Below are 25,499 nucleotides of genomic sequence, written 5' to 3'. Positions count from 1 at the left end.
AGGCTTAATGTTTCAGTTATTCAAAATGAGCAAATATTCTTATGGAACCAATGTATAATTCTATCAAACTAAAACATGCTTTGACTGTAGGAAAGGCCATTGGTTGGGAAAATAAATTTAAGATAAATTAATGACCTGGTAATTACGTAGTATGAACATTTCTAGTGCTATAATCATTCAGAAAATCTAAGATCGGTGGATCAGTTCTACAGTCTGAGTATGAATTGTATATAAACCGGTATGTATACAGTATACAGACATCACTTTCAGGGATTTTTACGCGTGTACACAGTTCTTTATGTATTCCTGTACTTGTATAAACATAGTTCTATTTACGTATAAATTCATATACTTACGTACTATCATTTACATGCATCTATTCTTATGTATATTTTCTGCGTACATTTCTTTAGACTATATAGATTTGTTTTGCATATATATATGCATACAGTTATATCATTTGTATGAAAATCTCTGCGTATTTAAAGAATATTTGAATACCTGAGTAAATACACGTTGTACTGTATACAGGTTCGTCAATTTTATGAGTGCACCATCATATACAGACAAACGTACATTCGTATCATTGCATGCTTCTAATTTAGATTCCTCTAATTAACCTGTCAGTTACAACACATGCTTCCAAGAGCACTAATAATGCATGAATTTCAATCAGTCATTAAGAAAACGACACTTGCAGAATTACCAGAACTAGCAGTCGTCCCCTCCCCTCAAGAGGATAATGAGTGACAATACTTCCCTCTCTCTTTACTTCTTGATTTGTGAGGGATTTTTTGTTGTAGTGTTTAATTGTTCAATGGTTTCTTGAGCAAAGCTGTTAGCGCGTGAACTGTTGGGAGCAATAGGGAACAGTTTACGGTGCAGTTTACGTGCGCAGTCCGTCATAAAATTGAAAGCCGCTTGAAGAAAAGGGCTATGGATAACTGCAGCTTGTCCTGAACTGTATAAATTAATAAGAAGCGGTATGTATGAGTTTGCCTGGGCACTTTAGCATAGTGGGGTAGTGCCATCACTGCACCTCATGCGGTGCACTGTAGGCGTTACCTAAGGTTCTTTGCAGCGTCCCCTCGGCCCCTAGCTGCAACCCCTTTCATTCTTCGTACTGCACCTCGGTTCATGTTCACTTTCTTCCATCTTACTTCCACCCTCTCCCAAAAATTTTTCATAGTGCAACTGCGAGGTTTTCCTCCCGTTTACACCTTTCAAACCCTTTTACTGTCAATTTGCTTTACAGCGCTGAATGATCTTGCAGGTCCCAGCGCTTGGCCTTTGACCTAAATTCTGTATTACAATTCCAGTTATGTATGAATCTGCCTGGGCAGTTTGGCATAAGCTGTATTCAGCTTTAGAAATTAATTTATGGGCTAAGTACGTAGAGCAGTTTGGCATGAAATGTAAAGAGGTCGGTGGACAAATTCTAGCGTAGTTTGGCTTGAACTGAACACAGAAAATGAGAAGCGGTCTAAAAACGAAGCCAAGAGCGTTTTTGCATGAGTTGTTTGTTGTAGTTACATTTGTGGATGAAAATACTAAGGCAGCATCCGTCGACACAAGCATACTATACTTGTATGGGGCATTTGTATGTATTTATACTCAGGGCGACTGGTGAAAAACATTTGCACGCTCTGGTTTCAAGTTTGAAGACGCCAGTATTTGACTTTGGATACATATTTGATATATGTAGTCTGTGTATATTTTATAGATTTGGCTATTATTATTATTATTATTATTATTATTATTATTATTATTATTATATTTTGTCAGCATATGTATAAGGTTCCCAAAAATTTGTTCTTAATGTACGTGTGGTTTTTCTATTTAAAATTTTGTACTATGGTTGTTCCATATAATAATAATAATAATAATAATAATAATAATAATAATAATAATAATAATAATAATAATAATAATAATAATAATAATAATAATAACCAGATGGAAGGAATTGGGGTGAGAGAGGAGAGAGAGAGAGAGAGAGAGAGAGAGAGAGAGAGAGAGAGAGAGAGAGAGAGAGAGAGAGGCAGCAGGGGATTAGCAGAGTCTCAGCAGAAGGAATGAGAGGCACGGCCAGAGTCTGGGTTTAAAACCGAGCGGAGAGAAATTCCCTGGAATCCGGGAGGACTCGGGGAAAATTCCCCAGATTCGCGGAAGGAGATGGGTAACAATGTCAGCGGAATGCAATGGATTGGGTCCTTTATTCTGGCTGGGTTTCGTCGTTGTTTTATTGCTAAGTTAAAAAAAGGGAAACACACACACACACACGGAGGGTCTCAACTTTTTGGGAGGCTGATTGGCAAGAGAAATAGATCGTGGTTAGATGGGTAGATGCCGGAAAGACCTATAGTAGAATTTTGCTGTTTAGTTATTATAATAATAATAATAATAATAATAATAATAATAATAATAATAATAATAATAATAATAATAATAGTAATAATAATAATAATAATAATAATAATGTTTATTAGTGTGACTGTATAGCTATCCCACAGAGAGAGAGAGAGAGAGAGAGAGAGAGAGAGAGAGAGAGAGAGAGAGCGCATCCCGGTTAGTAGTTAAACGATCTATAACCAAGCAAAAAAAAAAAAAAAAGCCTTGGAATTCTATTAATGTCAGCGATCGGGACCGCGTAGGCGCGTGGTCACTTTCTCCAGGTCTATACCACTTTCACATGCAAAGTTCTCCTCCATTAATGTTTTCTCGTACGGTTTCTCTTAGCAGCCTTTATTTATTGCCCCTGGGGACGAATATCGAGCGTTGGCAAATGCTTCTCAGTGCACCATTTGTCTTCCTCCCCGAGCGATCGTTTTTTCGTTGGGTTTCATTTCGTGATTAGAAAAAAATTCCTAAAAACGCCTCGGCGTGAATTATTGTCCAGTAATGTCTTGGTGTTTACACCAAGTAATACTTTTATACATTAAGTAATACTTCTATATCCGTGGTTTTCTTCAGTGCACTCATTTTATATGGAGATATTTAGGATTTATATAAGAACTCCTAAACTAGACCTGTGGTAACCTTTCGACCTGACTTCGGGTGACGTTTACGTGGTTGCTGGTGAGAGCTCCCGGCGGAAGTAATAAGATCTTTTAAAGAGCCCGTGCATATGTTATCTGCAAGTAATGGCCGCCTCCTTTATTATGCATAGAAACGATATTGCCAGATAGGCGAAAAAGGGGAAGAGGTAAAAAAAAGAAAAATGACTCTCGCTACCTAATTCGACAGGAAGGTGAACAATCATGTGGTCTCGGAGGAATTAATGGACGGATGGGATACTCTGTAAGGCTGCTTTTGTTGACGGCTCACTTGAGCATTTCCGACCAAATGGGATGGCGTTATGCTCATGTGACCCCTGTGCTGGTGTGGGTTGGGCGTTGGGTGGGAGTAAGGGGGTGTGGCAGGGGGTTATGGAGAAGACTGGGTTTAGGGTGAGGGGAAGCGAGAAATTGGTATTGACTCCACTTTGCCGCCATCTACGTGAAGAACCAAGGGGCTGGAAGAGACTGAGTCAAAGACCCACCTAAATTGCTGATTAAACAGGAGGTAATAGATGAGAGGTTTTCTCCTTGGGGTTGGGTGGGAGGCTGGGGGAGGGGGTCATTCTCCAAAAGACAAACATCGACGTCTAAGAGCAAGGATGTTTTGGGGACAATAACAGGGCGAAGTAGCGTTCGGAAGTGTTTTTCCGTGAATGATATATTGGCATGAGTGGTTGTTTACAGCGGAGTCTCGGTGTCTGCAAACTGTTAGTGGCGTTTGTTTTCCGACGGAGACAAACAAATCAGGTTGTGTGGATTGACTTTCCCGGGAGCTTTTTCTTTATTCAAGCTCTGCCTTTTTTCTCTTGTTTTGTTTTGTAATTTGGTGGACTGGAAATTCATTTGGCTTTGATCAGGTTTAATTTGGCTGCATTCTTCCGACCTCTGGGATGTGTGGCCGATTTCTTTTTAATAGCGTTGTGTATTCATAAATTTTTTGTGTGATATTTACAGCCTTTGGATGATAAATTCCATGTTTAGGCCTACCGTTCTCCAGCCCGGGCCCAGCCTGTCTCGCCACTGACCACTGTATTTAATTGTCATTTTTTGACGAGATGGGATCTCTAGTGTTTAAATATTTACAATGAAATGGTTTCTGTTATATGTTAATCTGGGCTGTATCGTTTTTAAAGTGCTGACCAATTAAATTTCAACGCTTTCAGAGCAGTACTAGCTTTAGAGAACTCGATTTATTCTCAAAAACTTCATTTTGGCAGTTAGAAAAAAATTGGGAGGGCAATTTAGCAATTCTATCGGAAGAGTAGAATCATCTGTATACAAAATGGTAGCTAAATCTGAAGAGTAGAATCATCTGCATAGAAGATGGTAGCTAAATCTGAATAGTAGAATCATCTGCATATAAAATGGTAGCTAAATCTGAATAGTAGAATCAGCTGCATATAAAATGGTAGCTAAATCTGAATAGTAGAATCATCTGCATATAAAATGGTAGCTAAATCTGAATAGTAGAATCATCTGCATATTGAATGGTAGCTAAATCTGAATAGTAGAATCAGCTGCATATAAAATGGTAGCTAAATCTGAAGAGTAGAATCAGCTGCATATAAAATGGTAGCTAAATCTGAAGAGTAGAATTATCTGCATTTAGAATGGTAGCTAAATCTGAATAGTAGAATCATCTGCATATAAAACGGTAGCTAAATCTGAAGAGTAGAATCATCTGCATATAAAACGGTAGCTAAATCTGAAGAGTAGAATCATCTGCATATAAAACGGTAGCTAAATCTGAAGAGTAGAATCAGCTGCACATAAAATGGTAGCACATGAGAGTGTTTGAGAAAGCCCATGGTGTAGGACACGGCAGGAGCTGTCGTTCATGTTAGCTAGAGTTAACATAAAGTTGTTGCTGAGTAATCCTTGCTCTTTGAAAATTTATGGTTAGTGAAAACTTTAATATTGTTTTCTTTTGGTCCCTAAAGTCGTATGAGTAAGTGCAGAAATTAAGCTCCTTTCAGCATTTCTAGAGTAATATATACACTTTTACAGTTGTGTATTATGCATGTTTATGGACATATTTCTTTTTTACATTTTTACACTGTAAAGTTTATATGCATATCCTAAATGCAAAGTTATAATTTTTTATGGTAAATATAAGTTTTTGCCAAATGTCAATTTTTAACATAGTTTTTAAAATCATTCTTTCATTTTATTTAATTTATATAAATTCATTGCCGTAACTATTCATCTCAAACCAAATTCATTATAGCGCTTAATAATCCCTCGGATTCCAGTGCTTGGCTTCAAGACTAAATTTCATATTCCATTCCATTCAGCATTACTAGTAAATACGAGAAACCATTGGGACGGGTAATTTGGCCAGAAAAGTGCAGAATATGTTAGAAAATAAAAATCCTGTTCAGGGAACCAAATTGCAAAAATTTGGTCAGTGAAAACTTTTAAAAAAATATGTTGTCCCCAAGGTCGTGTCAGTAAGTGGAAAAAAATTAAAATTCTTTCAGCAATTCTAGCAAATACGGGAAAACCACTCTATAAAGTATGTTACGGGTAATTTGGCTCAGAAATGTGCAAAATGTGTAGAAAATGAGAGAGAGAGAGAGAGAGAGAGAGAGAGAGAGAGAGAGAGAGAGAGAGAGAGAGAGAGAGAGAGAAAAGCTTGTTCAGAGAACCAAATATTGCGAGGACAGGAATAAAGGTCAGACGTAAATGGTAGCCGTTGTGGCACTGAATGAATAAAGGATGCCTATCGACAAACAGATTAAAGAAAAACTTAGTGCCATGATCTTGGCACCCTCAAGGAAGTCCTTTATTCCTCTCTTGCTTTCTCCCCCCGCCCTCCCCTCCCTCCCCCCCACACCACCAAACCCCCCCTCCCAGTCTCTCTTAAGTAGCCTCGTAAATATGAAGTTTAAGGGTTAATGGCCATATTTCGTCTTTTGAAAGCGTGTTTGCGGAAAATATTACGTAATATCGTTTACCCAATGACTTACAGAGGCAGTTTATGTCCGATCGTTATGTAGGTTATTCGCGTAATGCGTCTGTAATGTATTGGTGTGTTGCCAAACAATGATCTCCTGTTATTTTGAGCATACGTGCCTTATGTGGTTGTCGTATGCACAGAGTATATATAATATATATATATATATATATATATATATATATATATATATATATATATATATATATATATATATATATATATATATATATAATTATTGTTATTATTGATTTATTACCAAGAACTATATTAGCTATATTTGAAATGTATATATATTATATATAAAACTATATATATATATAAAATTATTATTATTGATTTATTACCAAGAACTGTATTAGCAGTATTTGAAGTATACAGTATATATATACATATATATATATATATATATATATATATATATATATATATATATATATAACACACATATGTATGTGGATATATACACACATACATACATATACATACTCGTATATCGTTGTTGTCTCAATAATTATTTTCTGTAGCTCTCAAAATGGTGTGATGTTGAGCGGTCTCGTCGAGAAAGGGAAACTAATAAGTAACAGATGATGAATTTGAAAGAACGTTTTCGTTAATCGTAGTTCTTGGGAGAAAGATGGAGTCAAACGTATAAAGTGCGATGTTGACGGCGACGCAGAAGTGTTAAATAAAAAGGGCGGTAATAATGAAATACAGCCAAATTGCTTGAGAGATAAGAGAGGGATATTCGGTATACGACAGGAAAGTGACGCACTATTGATGAGCATCCCTGGCTAGCAGTTAGTAGGTACTACTCTTTCCATCATTATTCCCGGTTGCGACCCACTGCATTCGATTGGCTGCCGGGTACATAATTCACAGCGTAGGTTTATGTAGGTGTAGCGTCTTTCTCTGAATCTCGACCAGCATTGCTCCGTCCTCGGCTGGAATTAGAACTCGGTCCTCCATCTTGTAACCCATCCGTAGACTGATAGCATGACCACTTTAAATTTTTTTTTTTTTTATTAAACTTAAAGGTGAATGCAAACACACACACACACACACACACACACACACACACACACACACACACACACACACACACACATATATATATATATATATATATATATATATATATATATATATATATATATATATACATATATTAAATAAGTAATTACGTTTAGGGAGGTCTACATATTTGCATATGTCATATTTGATTTTGACAGGCCCTTCCTTCATTCGGGAAAGGCAGGCTTGCCGCTGCAAACAGTGTGTCGTTTTATAGCATCGGGTCCAATACTACTCAGTTTGCCAGGAGTTTTATCTCGGCTACAACGAAAATGTGGAATACTTTGCCTTGTGCAGTTGTGGAATCTTCTGGTCTCCAAATATTTAAGCGAGGAGCAAATTCTTTCCTACTTACTTTTGACGTCTCCTGAGTTTCAGGCGTATCGGTTGTGTTTTCAGTTCCTTCATAATTTGTTTATTTATCACTTTTCTTGTAACTTGTCTCTCTCTCTGGAGGCTGATATCCCTTTGGAGCCCTCTTGGGTTGATTGTCTGTAGAGTCTGTCCATAAGGGTTTCCAGCTAAAGAAAGAGAAAGGGCTTTTTCTCTTGTGTTGCATATGTCAAATGGAAAATGATACCACATTTCCTCTGAAATCTAATATAAATCTAAATTTTTAGTTACTGCTGTGGAGGTTGAAGAAAGATAAGTTATTATTATTATTATTATTATTATTATTATTATTATTATTATTATTATTATTATTATTATTATTCCACAACCATTCTTATGGAACCAGCTTTAAAGCCATTATTATTATTGAGCGCTTATACGTTAAGAAAAAAACAAGAGATGAGAATAACAAATAAATAGGACAAATAAACATATATCGAAAAACAGCCGGGGATATGAAAACAAACAAAATGATTGTAGATTCATGTTAAATGTCTTGAGTTTTTCTTTTTTTTTTTTTTTGTACGCTAATCAACCTCTTAGATTCCTAGCGTGTCCAGCGTTCCGCCGGATGATCGGCGAAAAGGTGTTCTGATTGCTCGCCAGCACTTGTGGACAGTGTACGCTCACGTGAAGAGAATTTCGCGATGCGTGTAAAAAGTTAAATGATTCATTCTTTCTATGTTCGGACTGTGTGCGTGCGTTAACTATATATCCCCCCCCCCAACCTCCTACCCTCATTTTCCTCCTCTAGTGGTCTTGATACTCGCCTCACGAGCGAGAGGGACAGGTATAAATTGCTAGGGGAGGGTGGTTGCTCATAGACATGATGGAGAAGAATATACGTATGGCTTGTAACCTCATCCTAAAAAAACCTCTGGAGCCACACCGCTAAAAGGATAGTGGTGTTGCAGTTCATATATATATATATATATATATATATATATATATATATATATATATATATATATATATATATATTATACACATATATATATATATTACATATATACATATATATATATATATATATATATATATATATATATATATATATATATATATATATTATATATATATATATATAATTTGGGTTTCCAATTCAGTTGGAATATCCTCGATAGGTGGGCCATATGCTGTGTTCTCCTCTTTATTGACTTTATTCATGGGACCCAATTGGTCTCTTGACAGGTGATTAATTCATTATTGAGTCAAGTTGACTTACGGGACTCCGAAGTGGGATTGAGACAGCAAGGGATTGAGAAGAATTATTCTATCATTTGAGTCAATATTTCCCGTGATTGCTTCTGTTTATATATATATATATATATATATATATATATATATATATATATATATATATATATATATATATATATATATATATATATATATATATATATATATTCATATATATATATATATATATATATATATATATATATATATATATATATTCCTTTGAAACATTTTTTTTTGGATCAGCTGTTTTAATTTGTACATAAGCTTTCTTACACAGAGAGCATTGCGGTGTTCAGTCCCAGTGATTCGTGGCAACTCTGAACTTTCTGCTTGAACTTTCCTCTCCGTTTCTTCTTATCACGAATTCGTGCCGAACATTTTGTGAATGCAAACGTTTATGAAGTCGTCCACGTTCAGCGGTCATGCGAACGGCTTGGGAACGGTCCGCGGAAGCGTGGTGTTTAAGCCTGACTTTCCTTGAACGAGGTCACAGTGCCGTCAGTGCACCCCACGCGGTGCACTGTAGGCATAACTTAATGTTCTTTGCAGCGTCCCTTTGGCCCCTAGCTGCAACCCCTGTTATTCCTTTTTACTGTACCTCCATTCATATTCTCTCTTCCATCTTGCTATCCACCCTCTCCTAACACTTGTTTCATAGTGCAACCTAGAGGTTTTCCTCCTGATACACCTTTCAAGCCTTTCTACTCTCAAATTTTCCTTTCAGCGCTGAATGACCTCATAGGTCCCAGTGCTTGGCCTTTGGCCGAAATTCTATGTACCATTCCATTGCACGACGGCGCTGTTTTCCTCCATAAATCTGGCTTCTTGAAAGTCTTTTTCTCTTCGTCTTTCACTTCTTCTTGTGTCAGTTTACACAGTTCAGTCATGACATATTTTTTAAACAGGTAATGATCAATAAAGAAACGCTTAAAGCTTTCAAATATTTCCCATGAAAAGTCTCCGATATTCATATACAGGGTATTGTTTTAGTTGGCTCTCTCTCTCTCTCTCTCTCTCTCTCTCTCTCTCTCTCTCTCTCTCTCTCTCTCTCTCTCTCTCTCTGCACCCAGTGTCACCTTTTTAAGAGGTAAGAAATGAGTTTGTCCCTTTTGGAACGTGTTCTAGAAAGAATGAAGACTTTCTCTCTCTCTCTCTCTCTCTCTCTCTCTCTCTCTCTCTCTCTCTCTCTCTCTCTCTCAACCCAGTATCACCTTTTTAAGAGATAAAAAAAATGTTTGTCCATTTTGGAACGTCTTCTAGGAAGAATGGGGACTTTGCTCTCTCTCTCTCTTTTCAGCGTGCTTTTATATACCGCCAAGTCATTCTGTGTCACGCTGGTGAGGCACGTGCCCCTGGCAACTTGTAATCCCTTTCCAATGGGATTAAATCACGCCCAGAGCGGTCAGGGTCTTACTGCCTGTGTCTCGTGGTCTCTTTTTCCTAGAATGGCCTCGTCCACGCTTCGCTGCTCTCTCATTATCTGTGTAGTAGTGATCTGCTTATATATATATATATATATATATATATATATATATATATATATATATATATATATATATATATATATATATATATATATATATATATGTACATATAATTTAGCCTTAGTTATCACCGAGAATAATTCTGATATGTTTATCCATAGCGTCTATTCGACAAATGTAATTGCCGATGTAATTTACTTTAGGTTATTATTAGAAAGCCGCTGCTGTAGAGGTTGCAGGAAAGTAAAGGCTTTCCTTTCGTTCTGATTTTCATTTGGTCTTGGCCATTCTTTACCCAGAAAACCTTTCCTGGTTTTTTCCCAATTATGAGGAACTTTAATGTGAAGATAAAAATTACTCTCTTTTGGTTTCGCTTCTTATATTATCTTGGATATTATATATACTTGTTCTCGTGCAAATTCACATATCTTGGATATATATATATATATATATATATATATATATATATATATATATATATATATATATATATATATATATATATATATATATATATATATATATATATATATATATATATATATATATATTATATAAATATATATTTATATAGTATATATATAATCTATATATATATTATGTATATATCTATGTATTGCTTTTAACAGGCACTGATGGTCTATCGCCCCCTCCTCCCATTCACATGCCCACCCCCAGGAAGAAAAAAAAATATATATATATAATTGAGAACGAAGTGAGTGTGACTTGACCTCAGGTTAGCGTGCAACTTGACCTTGGACGAAGCGACAGACAAGCCTCTGAAAGGCCTATTAACAGAACAAGTGGCATAAAGGAAAAAAAAAAAAGTTCTTCGTTCCCAGATATCTGTCGAAAGAGTGTCATGGAGGGGAAGGTGGTCAGTGATATGTTTTAATAGTTAATGACTTTTATGTTGCACGCAACGATACTGCTCGCGGACGAGCGCGCGCGCGTAACTTGATGCGCATTTGCGTGGATGATCGAAGTATGTTTTAGTTTTCAAGTGAATCGAATAGGTCTCACTAATCGAAGATATGGTAGAATTCACAAGAGTTCTTGTTATTTTAATAGATGGCGGGGGCATTCACGCCTTAACCTGTTAACACTTGTTTGATTACGGCAAAGGCAGCTCTAAATGACTGTGTTCACATAGTGAATAATCTATTGCTATCGAGGCTAATTAAATATCTATGAACGCATCAAGTGATTTGCCGGGTAGTTGCATGCCCCTAATGCTGTGTGTGTGTCTCTTTCCTTTGTGGATTTTGTCTTTATTCATATATTCATAATGTTCCATATTTTCCTGATTCAGTTATACATAACGAGGACCACGTATACTTTTGCTGTCCTGTTTCCTCAGTCTGCTAAATGAAGGACGACAGTCGAAAGGCCTCGCAGCACTCCATTGTTTCTCTTTCCTTCGTGGATTTTGTCTTTATTTGTGTATAAGTATACACACACACACACATGTGTGTGTATGTGTGTGTGTCTGTTAGCCTTTCGATTTTCAGCAAGTACGGAAGTTACGGCTTGAGGTTGCTAGCCCCACGCCCTACCCGGTGGATGTTCAAAGGGCCTCTGTGCTTAGAGAGAGAGAGAGAGAGAGAGAGAGAGAGAGAGAGAGAGAGAGAGAGAGAGAGCGCATGCATATGCAAGTTTGACTATTGTGTTGCTAAATCGAACTGCTGAAGAAATTGGCTTTGATGACCATTAGATTTGTGACGTCAGTTTATATGACGCTTAATAAAACGCGTATGAGGTGAAAACTGCTCCTCCACCACCACCTCCCCTCCACACACACACACGTCCACAAGTTTTGTGAATGGAATTTTATTTGAGGAAACGGAAGCGTTATGCAATATGCAGGTCTGAGATCATTACTGATAGAAGAGGAAGAGGAAGAGGGAAATAGATAACGAGCTCATTCTTTTTACAAACTTCCTTTATAATAACAGGGGAAATATTATACCCTTGAAATCTGTTTACACAACGGCCGTAATTGTTTGAGGTTTCGACAAACAATGCGCAGCTTGTGTTGTTTAGGAATAAATGCAGAAACAGATGCGTATACTTTACAGAGGATTTTCTATTTTGAGGAAGCACGGGAAAGTCTGCGACAACAAACAACATACTTCACGGCGAATGTTTTTGACCTGAAGAAGAAGAAGAAGAAGAAGAAAACGACGACGACGACGACGACGAAGGAGAAAGGAAAGTTGTGGCGCTGTTGAAACGTTAATACGTGGGAGGGAATCAGTAGCGAAGGGCGAGAATTATCTTAATAAGAAGGTAAACACGGGACAAAAGGGTCGGGAAACGGGAAACGTGTGTAACTGAATAATAATAATAATAATAATAATAATAATAATAATAATAATAATAATAATAATAATAATAATAATAATTATTATTATTATTATTATTATTATTATAAGAAGAAGAAGAAGAAGAAGAAGAAGAAGAAGAAGAAGAAGAAGAAGAAGAAGAAGAAGAAGAAGAGAACCGTTAATGCGTGGGAGGGAATCAGTAGTGAAGGGCGAGAATTATCTTAATAAGAAGGTAAACACGGGACAAAAGGGTCGGGAAACGTGTGTAAGTGAAGAAGAAGAAGAAGAAGAAGAAGAAGAAGAAGAAGAAGAAGAAGAAGAAGAGGAGGAGGAGGAGGAGGAGGAGGAGGAGGAGGAGAAGGAGAAGGAGGGTACAGCGACAGGGAACGGTCGGCATAGCGCGAGGAAAGGAAACGATCTCATTGCGTGACGAGCGAAGGTTGCCGGGGCACCTCGTCAGCTGATGCTGAATTTTGCATGACGGCGTTGATCATGTAGAGCATGGCAGTGGCCCGCCGCCGTTCTAAGCCCTCCTTACTTTAGGGGGCGTTGGGAAGAGTGTTGGGGGTGCGTAGGGGATCCCGAGAGATCTCGAAAGCTTTTTGCAAAGTTTTAAATTAGTTGGTCTGAGTGTATTGGTCTCTTTTAAGCATTCCTTCATAACTTCGAAGACGCGTGCGCGCGCAGAGAGAGAGAGAGAGAGAGAGAGAGAGAGAGAGAGAGAGAGAGAGAGAGAGAGGTGGGGGGGATAAAAGTGTTTGACTAGTTTTACATCCGTTAATTTAACCATGCGATTCGTTGCGGTCTTGGTATTCTTGTTGTTAAGGAGAGAGGAGAGAGAGAGAGAGAGAGAGAGAGAGAGAGAGAGAGAGAGAGAGAGAGAGTCAGTCAGTCAGTCTTCGCAAACCTTTTGCTCTACTGAAAAGTATAAACCAGTTCAATTTATACCGTAAATGAATTGGACATTTGTGGCAAAGTTCTGACGTCAAAGCTTCTCATTGCGAGACCATCCGGGAGGCCCCTCCCCCCCCCCCTTTCCTTTAGAATAACTTATTGATACACGAATTTCCAGACTATCACGGAAGGTGATTACTGCAGACACGCAAAACACAGTGCCGACTTTCATCGCCAGCCAATCAGAATTTGACGAATATCTTAGCACCACTTGTCGAGAGGTTGTTATTGGCTAATAACTCTGACGTCGAGCGGTGCGCGGCGGGAAACACCTGTTTCGGGGTTGAGTTTTGGATGAGAGAGCCCGAGTGTTATAAATGCATGAATTACGGTAGAAGTGCATGACACCTCGTTGTGTGTGTCAACTCTTTCACACACACACACACACACACACACAGAGAGACAGAGAGAGAGAGAGAGAAAGCATAGTTCTTAGTTAAAATCCATTACGAGGCAGTTTGTCATGTCTAGAGGGCATTGCAAAACATTTAAGTCTTCAGTTTTAGTTCATTATTCAGTGACTTGAAGTTCAAGGTGTACAAAACACACACACACACACACGAACTTTTATGTACTAACGTATTACCCTCCAGGTGCTGTGCAAAGGATTACTAGAAAAGGTACACGTCACAGTGTTTTCGTAGATACTTTATGAGTAAAGAGATTAAAGAAGAAAGTCCTTTGCTTCTTGCACTTCCATTGTCTCTGCTTAAACGTAGGCCTAATGTGCAGATCTCCTATATAGTGTCGTGAACAAAGCAAGTCAGACCCAAGTCTAGTAACGAAGAACTAACTCGATGAGCGGAACAAGCTTTCCGTGGGCGCTTTATGCATTAGGCAAAGAACAAGCTTTATGCAGATTCTTGCATCATCTTTGTTTCTCCTCAGATGTATATACATGTCGTTAATGTCTTTTTCTTTTTCCCTGACAGGATTCACCCAGCCAGTAATTACTTGTACCATCATCCCTCTGGATACATTCCAACTGCTGCTGGACTGGTGCCCATCACGCACACACCTTTGAACGCCGCCGCTGCTTTGACAGCTGCGAGTCAACAGGCGTACTTTGATTATACTAGTGCTGCAGCTGCCTATCCAGGTACTTATCAAACTGCGGCTGCCGCTGCAACAGGCATGGAGCCCTACGCTGCAGCAGTCTCTGCAGGTACGGCTCCTTGGCGTATGTGGTAGTGAGGAATTCCTCTACGCGTTCCCCTGCCCAACATAGCCAGTCATAACATCTTTCTCCCTTTGATTCTTAATGATGTTTGCTCTCTTAACACTGATGCTCGTTTGCTTGTATTTCCAAAAGTTAAACAGTAGGAATTCATTGATGATGTGTTTGAGTTTGGTTGACGAGTTTACCGAGTGAGGATAAAATTACAATAAAATTTACTAAAAGAACTACTTGACTGAGACTGTGCCCATGCCACCACATTTTGGTTGACCTGGTGAGAGGTACTATTGCAATTAACACGTTTTCTTTTATAAAAATGCTTAATCATTCTGACACATGGTTCCATGACACTTTTCAGTTAAAGCTTTAGAGCAGTTTTAGATGACAACTGATTACTTTTCTAGAAACGATATTGTGTATGCTGTGTGGATGTAGATAATCAACTGGTTGTTACAACAATAGTCGATAGTAAGTTAATATACTGTACTTTTAAAGCGAGCTGTTTTCTTTAGGTTAATAAATGAACAGTCAGGTATTTTCATAATGAATTATTTGTATTTGTACAAGTGCTGAATTAGAATCACTATGATTTTTCATAACAAAATTGCAGGGTGGCTTGGGGAGTATATAACTTGAAAATTGTAGTAGCTGACTTGGCTACTCGTTCTCAGTTACTTTGTAGCATTTTCCTCAACATAATTAATTTTAAATTGTTGCTTTTTAACGAAGCTGGAACACAGACATACTTATATCACTGTGAACTTTGGAATGCCTTAACACCAGATCATAGTTGAACTGAGATTGTAGGTAAAGCCTTTGCAACGGCACTTAATATTTCTAGTGTCACAGGCCTGATGAGAGGGATGGGCATGCAGGCCAGTTCCCCATGGATGGGGGCCTGGAAATATTTTAGAAATATACTTATAAGTAAGTAAATACTGTAATTAAATACACGAAAAAGTATTCAATTTGCCTCAAAGGATTGATGCTGGAATGACCAGTGCAAATGAGGTAGATAAAAACTGAAGCAGATGGACTGGTAGGATTGGATGAAAATTAAACCAAGGCAAAAATGAATTTGGACATCTAGGGGGGAAAATTAAATCGATTATAAGTAAAAACCAGAAAGCATTGCAGCCAGACTTTTAGCTATTCAGCACATCAGACACTTAAAAGAGGAAGTTGGAGTGGTTGGGCAGTAAGATTGAAGAAAGGAGTGGGAACAGAGGTAAACTGAAAGGCTAAGAAGTGTGTGCTGCAAACAACCTTTTAGTAATGCCCACAGTACACTGCACCACATTGCACTACTAAGGGCGCTACCTTTACAGAGGAGGTCATGGGGATGATGCCATGCAAAGCACATTGTAGGTGGAGCTCCCTAGGGGATGAAAGACCATCTGAAAGAATCCAGCTCGATCCCTAACAAGTTTTGTGATTAACTCAGTTGTAGTTGACGTGTCACATATTAATCAAAGCTAATGTAATTATTTTATCCATTTTTTTACCCTATAATTACTGGCATTGTAACTTACAATGTTTCTTAACATAGATAACCTTCAAACTGTGTAAACTACACCCTCATAACTTGGGATACCAGTTTTGTGAAGAACAAGTACCTAAACATTTCTTAATACAATATTATGTACAGTATTAACAAGTGTTAATCAATTCTGTTGTAGTATACACACTTCATTGTACTGCATAACAGTATATATGAAGGATTACATAGAGATTGAAATACTCTATTCTGACTGTATGTTAATTCTATGTATAGACTCATAACATTGTGATTTTTCTCTCTTCCAGCCTCTGCAATGTCCCAGTATGCAGCTGCTGTTCCAGGTTATACTTGGCCACTGCCTCAAGCAGCTACTGCTGCTGCAGCAGCTGCTGCTGGTACAATACCTCTGTCTCCTTACCCAGCAGCTGCAGCACAGCCTCAGCTTCAGGAAGCCCGTATGCAATAATGTTTCACGCATAACAATGGGCAGGCAACCATAATGAACCTCTACTAATTTCATAAACATTGCGGATGCCATTCCTGTTGCCCATCTCCCAGCGTCAGTTCTCCAGTATATTTTGGTGGATTCTTGGTCACTCTGCCATTGGAGAACTGATGGATGAAGGGTGGCTGGGTTGACACTTTGAACCTCCTGAGGCTCCCTGCCCAATATGGATTTTACTTTAGGCATTCAGGCACTGCCTGGCTGTTGCCACCCTTTTTCGGTTGTGAACACTTCGACAAGCCACTTGCGTCGTTAGTACTGACCACTGGCTCCTAGCCGGTGATAAGATGACTTGAGTGTTGTCCAAAGCAACAATCTGCAAAACTCATGATGCTTGCCAATATGTAATTTAGTGTTCATAACTTAATTTGGGATCACTGTTGAGATCTCGCCACAGCAAACACAATATTTTATGAAAATATTTATAGTTACAGTACCGTTGTACAAGATAGATGAAAGTGCAATTCGTGTCGCTTTTTAGAGATATAAAAGTTACAGTGCTCTAAATATTTTAAGACTTTACTTTTTCTTTTTACAAATTTACTTGTTTTTGTTGTTAGAAACATAGGAGGATATAGTGGCCTACTAAGTGCCTGGTGTAGACCAGCTCTTTCTGTGATGACTTGCCTTGGGCTGTCATGATCCACTTCTCACCCGTGATAGTTAAAATATTCTGAGGGTATCTCATGTCAGGTCTCGAAATGTGTTCTCTACTTTCTTCTTTTATAATGAAGTGTTATCTCAAAGATAGAGAGGAAAATAGGATATTTATTTCTTATGCTGTCTCTCGATCACATGATATTGCTAGTGCAGAGTTCAAGGCGATCTCTGTGAGGTTCTTCGTTTTCATGATATTCGATTCCATATCTGACAGAGTTTTTCTCTCTTAAATATAGTGATAAGATGTTTATAATAACATTTTCCCTGTTATATCATTTTCATATTAAGAATAATATTTTGTTATCTATAGTTAATAATTATTTGTACTCACCTAGCAGATTTGCTACTGTATTGACGCTATACTGTATATCATTAATCTGTACGTTATAGTTTTAAGGTCTCTGACTGATCAAGTGTGGAAATTCCATCTGAAGCAGTTATTCGAGGAACCTATATTTTAACATATCTTATTCTCCAGAGAGAATTTCCATGCTTCAGCCAGCAGAACATAGTAGAATAGAAAACTGGAATGCCTCCAGTTGCCATAGGAAAAGGTAATATTATAATGTAATGTATTATTATGTACTGTAATGTATCATATACGGTAAGATGTATTAAGGTATAAACGTTAGGCATAATGTGAAAGCCTTAATGAGGCAAGCAAGATTATTTGGGTTGTCAAAGCTCGTCATATGACATATAAATACAACAGAGAAAGATAATCAGCCAAACAAGCTTCGACATCCCTTTGAGGTGAAGGGAAGTCTCATCGTAACATCTAGTCAGAATCTCTCATGTATATCGTCATTTTGTGCCATATATTGCTCAGTCCAACTACCTGCTGGATGTACAGCTATTTTTTATTTTTTTTTTTTTTACTGTAAGGTGTCAATTACTGATATCTTCCATGGAATGTTAATTGACTATGATGACCCAAGATAGTTTACTTTTTCTAGCATTAGTGCCTCTGAAACATTTGCCATGAAATGGCCAGTCATGTGTATCTTACACAGTCTTTACTGAAAGGGAAAAGTTGGGATTTAAAATGGAAGAACCTCACAGCTTATGCACATAGATTTGACAATGCAACAAATAAATCCATACTTATAATATGCAGTGTAAGAATACAATGTTGTACTTATTGTAAATTACAAAGCACACCTAACAGTGACAAATAAGACAATTATACAATTGGTAAGAAACCCATGAAATATTACCATAGTTCAATTCAGTTAAAAGTAGCAATAATGGGAAAATATTTTGTAAGATACAAAATGAAATGCAGAGCATAGTCAGATTAACCAAATAATTTTTATAGAATGGTAAGTAATTATAGATTGTTCCTTTTTAGTGCTTTATATTGCTGGCATTACTTAATGTAGGACCAAAATTTTCCAAAATGTTTTTTATCTTATGGTTCCTCTAGTCAGAAATGAATGTTAACATTAGCTGCTCTCTGTCAATGCGTTCATTTGCTCTAACTTTAGTATTTCCATTGCCAATGTCTTGGGAGTAATTTATAGCCTGTCAATCATACGGTAACTGCATGGCTTTATTAAATTCTTATTGGAGTATGAAGATAAGTTTTTTACATACTGCTCTTACACTATGATGTACTACTGTATTGCACTACCAGTGGGGAAGTGTAGGCCCAAACTATCAATAGTTCCTTCTGTCACCTTCACAGGAACTGGATGCAATATTTAATTTTGTTAAGATGGCAGTGTTTGTATATGTGGTGTTTATACAACTTCTCTTGCAGGAGACTCAATCACGAAACCACCTCATATCTGTACAGGAAAGCTGATGTGTGTACCTGTTTTATATTACTGTACTTATATCTTCCTGAAAATATTTATTTGAAAAATATTTCTGTTTACCCAGCATGTATACTTTATTGTACTGTTTTCAAGTTTTACAGTCTTTTAAACAGCAACAATCCTTGTGAAATTATTCAATAAGCACTCTCACACCGTAGTATGGTGGAATATTTTGATTTTTCTCATTTAAGAGAAGTTTAACATAATTTGAGAATGAGGATTAGCCGTATTACATTACAGATTTTTTTCATGAATTTTGTTCTTTGTAAATACAGAAATGAGATTTTGTCAATTTCATTCTAATGTACTACAGTATTTATAGATATTCTACATGAAGAATGTGAAGAACAGTCACATTCTATAAAGAAGGGGATAAGAGACTTTTCTTGATTCTAATTCTTGATATATTGCCATGTTCAATACTTCTTTACTTAAATATTAATTATGGAATTCCTTGAGACTGCTTACAGTCCATGTTCATGTAACGAACAGTTGGGCAAAATACCCTTTTTGATAAAAAAGAAAATTAACAGTACTGTTATCATGAAAGCAAAAGAAAAAAGCATCAAATGGGTCATTTTTGTAATAGTGACATAACCATGTCACTGGGATGGTATCAGATACAACCTAACTTATAACTTGGGAAGTGTCTCGCTTACATGAACCAGATAGGAACCTTTATGATTTATTCTTGGATTGTAAAAAGGCTTTGCTATTTATTCATCAATTGTAAAAAGGTCTTATGATAAAAGCATAAATTATTGATGGAAATGCCTGTTGATGTTCTCATTTTTAGAGCATTTTAAGTTCATTTTGGGGACTGAAATGTTCAGCATTGAAATTTTATTTTTCCTTTTAGTACACTCACTGGGTAAAGAGTAGTTTTGTGCAGTGTTCAGCTATATCAGTGGCAGCCAGTTTCTTTAGTTATTCAAAGGTAATTCTTGTATTTTGTTCATGGCAGTTACCCCTGAAAGTGCAAGTGATCATATTATTGGTAATGTTGTCATAATTGTTTAACGGTATTATGGTAAAAAAAAAGTTAGTGTAACATATTCCTTTATGAAAGCCAGATGGTTCTTGTAAAAATTTTGCAATCAGAAACTGTTGAGAGCTCTCGAGATACATTACTGCTGTAAAATTAAAACTACCAGTTTGCAAGTGTAACAGACACTGTAATTTAATATCCATGTGTGCACATTGACTGAAAGAAACATACTTTGTGTACAGGGATACTGAAAGAAACAGACACCAAGTTGAAGCAGAGGCCAAAAGACCTGCATTCTCATTCTTCAAGGTTATATATAATTTATGCATTGTTATTTTGAGGTAAAAATGAAGCGGTAAATGATGTTTCTTTAGCTTTGTGAAAAGATACATTGATGACTAATTGCAGCTACATTAGATCACTTTAATACCGCCCATGAATTTTGTACAGTTAGTTGTAATAAAGCAACTTGCAATAAGATATAGATACAAGTACTCCAGGCTGAAGTGTAATCAGCAGACAAGAGCTGCAATAGAAGTTGACACGATTCTCTTCACTATCTACATTCGCTATATCTGCAGAAAACTGTCTGTACACACACAAATACAAAATGTTATGTTTCCTAAAACCAGGGAGAATACTTGTATGATTTTCTATGAAGGAAATACTGTAGTCATTATAGCTCATATTACATATTTAGATTGTAAGTTTCAGATAGAAAATATATGAAAGGAAATAATGTATTTATTGTTACTATTTACTGTTATTGTATGTGAGATGATCATGACTGGATGAAAACCATCCATGCTAACTGTATTTTATATTTTTACCGTCATTTTTATATTATCTATTAGGTAATTTTTGGCATAGTATTTAATAGTAATGTTAAATATTATACTGTAATTATCCACGTGCCTGTGGACAAAAGTACTGTCGTGCTATACTCTCTAATGTGTTCTTTTATTTCAGTCATTAACAAACATAACATGATCACCTCACAACAAGGTCATTCACCAATGTCTAGTATTAAGGTTAATATTAATGCGTAAGCTTTGGGTCTTCATGACATGTTCTCGTAGCAAAGATTAAGGTTCGTTCTTTCAGGAAATAAGTACTTGAAATGGAAACCTTTGGGTCTGCAGCATAATATATAGCTCAAACTTTGCAGGAGATGCTTTCATGACAAACCCAACAGCACAGATATATTGTTATAAGAAGAAGTCCCCTCATGTGGTGGAATTTGTCTGCCCAGGTATAGGTACGTGAATTTATGTATGGCTTTGTACACTAGTGCTTTATACTGACAATGTTTTGGCATGCTGCCAAGTATGGACATTTGCAGTATATCCTTTATGGTGGGGATAAAGTGGGCCAGAGATAATTACAATACCCAAGATGCAAGGAAGGTAAGGGAGCATTTTCCCTGTAATGGCTTGTGTACCCATATCAATAGCACTGGTGTGCATATCCATGCATAGTCATTGACACTGTATACAGTTGTGATACATGTGTGCTTTACGTAACATATGAATTTCAGAGGTAAATAATGATGGCCTAATATACATTCTTTTTTATTCAAGATTTTTTGACCAAATATATCAAGAGGACAACTGAGTTGAGTTGGTCATTATGTCGAGGGTGAAAGGGGATACATTATTAATTTAACTTTAATACAGTTCAGTCTTAAATTAGCATATTCTTTAATTAATGGTAAATAACACCACCCCTGTAAGGGTTAAAGGTTGTTTAGGGTGTGTGATGGGTGAGATAACATTCAAGACCTGATTTCCTAAACTGCTTTCCTCCTCCTATTACTCTGTACTTGAATGTTCAACACAAATATGCAGTACTGAAGTGCCTTATTTTTTAATCTTAATATTCACCAGATAGCCTTCTATAGGTAGTGCCTTGTCTGTGTGTTGAAATCCAGATTCTTAATCTAAAAATTTTAGTTTGGATAATCTTTTTCAAGATTGTTTTTGTCTGGCTGTAGTTGTACAGTATAAGTAAAAATGGTTTCTTAAGATTTATCCCAATTGCCTATCAACCTACTCAGAAAACACTTAGTGAACTTACACTTGAAGATTTCTTAATTTACTAGACATTTGATTGCAGTAATTATTCTACAGATATATCAAATGAAAAACTGATTTATTTAATGCTAGTTTCAAAACATGCAAATTTATTTGTTGCCCTTTTAAAGTTAATTGCTACTGACATTTTGCTCTCTTGATGAAAAATTGTTTGTTTCTACTTTATTACAAGATCATAACTTTATTACAATATCTATTGTCAACTTTCATATGCCAGAAATGTTTGGTAGCTCTAACCATTAAGGATGCTGGAAAACTGTTGAGCTTTTGCAGATGAACTGGTTGTATGAATGTTTGCCATGTATGTTTATCTTAACAATCTCACACCCTGTCTCTTGTCAGCCAGATCCAGTCACCATTATTTATTTTTTAATTTATTATAGGAAATAAAAAAGGTAAAACAAAATGGGATTTTTCTTTCCAAACCTTGAATATAACCTTGCTTATTGCTGAAGGAATTTTACAATATGTAATATTCAGAGCATTGGTTACATTACGTTGTCAGTGCACTTATGAATGCTACACAAGCCATACCTGTCAATCATCGTGAGTTTGTCAGGAATCTCCTAATTTTTTGCAAACTGTCAACCTGTCTAGACCACAGTACTGTGCATGATTACCCTTAATGTGTCACAGGTTTCTTGGTGTGCACACACTAAATGCATTACGTTATATGACATTTCCTTTTCTCCTTCATCACTGACTGAATCGAAAGTGATGTGTGTATACAGTCAAGATAACTTTGAATGATTTGAAGATCACTGAGAAAAGATAGAGAATAAGTCATAGATAAGATTTGGATTTAGACAAAGTGAACACCACTTGACTAAATGGAACAGGAAACTCACAAACCTTGCATATGAAACCCGGACAAAAAATGGGCACCATGATGATGATGATTTCCTAAGGTATTGTTCTGAAATACAGTACTGTACAAAATTGAAATATAAATTTGTTCTTGTAATGTAAAACACAGGGTCATTCTGGGATTTAAACCATTTTGATTTTGCATAACATCTGTTTCCCTAACAAACTTGGGTCCATCAAAGCTAAGCTGTAAGAAAAACTTGGCTACACTGCTCCCAAGCCCCGGATTTTCTTACCTGTTGAGGTAGCTATTAATCTGATAAATAACTCTTGATTCTAGAATGGATATGAATAACAGCAATATCCCAATTGTAGTTGGGTGTGGCAAATATAAGGCTTATTCACTGTAGGAACGTCAACCCTAGATTAAATCTACACATTTGGAGAAAGAGTGGCAAGATTTCATTAGTTGGGAGTGCTAACCCTATCTCAAGGGAAGCAATCTTTGCAGGTGGTAAAAGCACAGAAGATGGTGGAAGAAAGGACTCAGCGGAATTCACCGACTTTTCCCTCTTACTAAACCTTTCATACTGGGGAGAAGCCCAATCCACACATAGGGATGAACAGACAGAAATCACCTCAGGAATGACAACAAAACTTACCGTACATGAGTCTACAGATGTACGAGGCATAGTGGCCACTTGGTTGCCCAAGACCCCTACATCTATGTTCCTCTGGAAAGGCAAAGTAACTGAGACAAAAATACAAAAACAAACAATAAAAATCAGAAAAACAGAATTGGAAAAAGTTAACTCAGCTAAATTCACTCAGGGAGAGGAGGAGAGCTGCAACCTACATAAAACCTTACAAGATGGTTGAAAATGATGTGACAGTCTGATGTAAGTAGCAACCGGGGTTCCTGCACTCACTCACTCAAATGCCACCATACAGTTATCCTTGTAACTATGTTCATTCAATTGCTCAGTTGTGCACAAAAGATATACTCCACTTAAAAGGCAAAGGTTTGTATTCCCATAGAATACAAAAGGTTCTTGGTAGGTCTTGTCCTATCAAAGCCATACTGGTGACCTAAAAGAAAAAAGCAAATTTCGAGATGCTTGATAAAATCAGCAGAGAGCTATCTAAAATTCATGACTATTTTGATTATTATTGTAATTATTTACATTCATTCAACTTGGTTCCTCAGGTACTAGATAGACATTCACGCATTTTTCAACTATGATTATTCAGCACAGAAAAAAAAATCTAAACAAATTGCATCTTACCACCTGACAAAAGGCAAATTAAATTTGGTACCTGAGATAACTGCCACAAAATAAAACCCATACGACTGTATTTTGAAGTATATCGACTCTCAACTTTCTGTAGAATAAGGTGAACAAGTTAATGTTTCCTGGAGAAGGGCCAAGTGCAAAGATTAGCATTAGACAATGGTAATGATGAATCATCACGACCTGATTCGTCAGCAAATTCATCCTGGACCAATCTAGGTCAGATGTCCTATTTAACTTCAAGGAAGTACAAATCTTACATGAATTATGTCTATTTATTACAAAGGAAGGCATAGTGACAAAGCAGTAAGATCAGGGCCACTGATATCATTCACAGAGTAGTTAGTGTTGAAATGAGAGTCAAATTATGTACATCCACTGGGGATTTGCAGTTGTTAAGAACCATTGGGAAAACATTTTTCTAGTAGAATATATTTCTCTTACAAAAAAAAAAACCAACCACCTTAAAGTAGACAAGCACAGAATCACAGATTTAAAAAGATTTCAAAGATACAAGGGTTGAAGCAGAAAAACATTCTTGAAGGTTAGATGTAAATAGATGGCACATCTAATCCATTAAGGTTATGATCTCAGCAATGCAGTGTTTTCCATGATCCAAATTTCAAGAACTAAAGCAGTATCCCCCCAACAACAAGACCTAATGCAGTATCCCCTTGAACAATTACACGATCTGAATTTCAACATCCCCTCTAACAAGCTGAGAGGAAAGGGTTCCATGTTTGCCCATCAGAATTGACATGTGCCCCAAGAAGCTCTAAGTGGAAGGAAACAGTTTTGGAAGAAGTGAAGAAAGATGCTACATGCTACAGAAATAAAAGAATGATAAAAACATCCAAAAAATATTTTCCAACATTTAGAGGGATTAAAGGTAAAAAATCAGTAATATTAGTTACATGGTTATAGCAGTCGGGAAAGTAACGTTGGGAATTTAATAATATTTTTTAAGAAGTAAATGAAATGACAACAGCCTAATTACCTCCCTTAACCGTGTGAGAGAAATGAAGTCACTCAATGTAGTGTTTGTCAAGGTTTCTCTTATAGAAAACTTCAACAGGCTGGTTTAAAGACAACAAAACTAGGGATAGGAAGCACGGTATTTGCAGAGAGAACAAAGTAAGTAACATTAGGTAAGGAACAGTAAAACCA

At 36.7% G+C, this 25,499-nt stretch overlaps 1 protein-coding gene across 4 annotated transcripts in view; it reads left to right on the top strand.

The window, feature by feature from the left end:
* The window catches only part of LOC136841840 (RNA-binding protein 24-B-like), a 134,658-nt gene extending 112,019 nt beyond the window's left edge, over nt 1–22,639 (top strand). For 2 of the 4 annotated variants that reach the window (XM_067109221.1, XM_067109223.1), the window contains exons 4-5: nt 14,422–14,654; nt 16,473–22,639. In XM_067109221.1, the coding sequence (XP_066965322.1) occupies nt 14,422–14,654; nt 16,473–16,633 (394 nt within the window). In that variant the 3' untranslated portion in view covers nt 16,634–22,639. The remainder of the gene's footprint in view (nt 1–14,421; nt 14,655–16,472) is intronic. The other 2 variants (XM_067109222.1, XM_067109224.1) reach the window with 1 other exon arrangement.
* Nucleotides 22,640–25,499: the final 2,860 nt, after the last annotated feature.

This window comes from Macrobrachium rosenbergii, chromosome 9 (genome assembly GCF_040412425.1).
Source record: "Macrobrachium rosenbergii isolate ZJJX-2024 chromosome 9, ASM4041242v1, whole genome shotgun sequence".
NCBI lineage: Eukaryota > Metazoa > Arthropoda > Malacostraca > Decapoda > Palaemonidae > Macrobrachium > Macrobrachium rosenbergii.
Note: the sequence above shows the minus strand (reverse complement) of the source record. Positions and strands in the feature narration are given on the sequence as shown.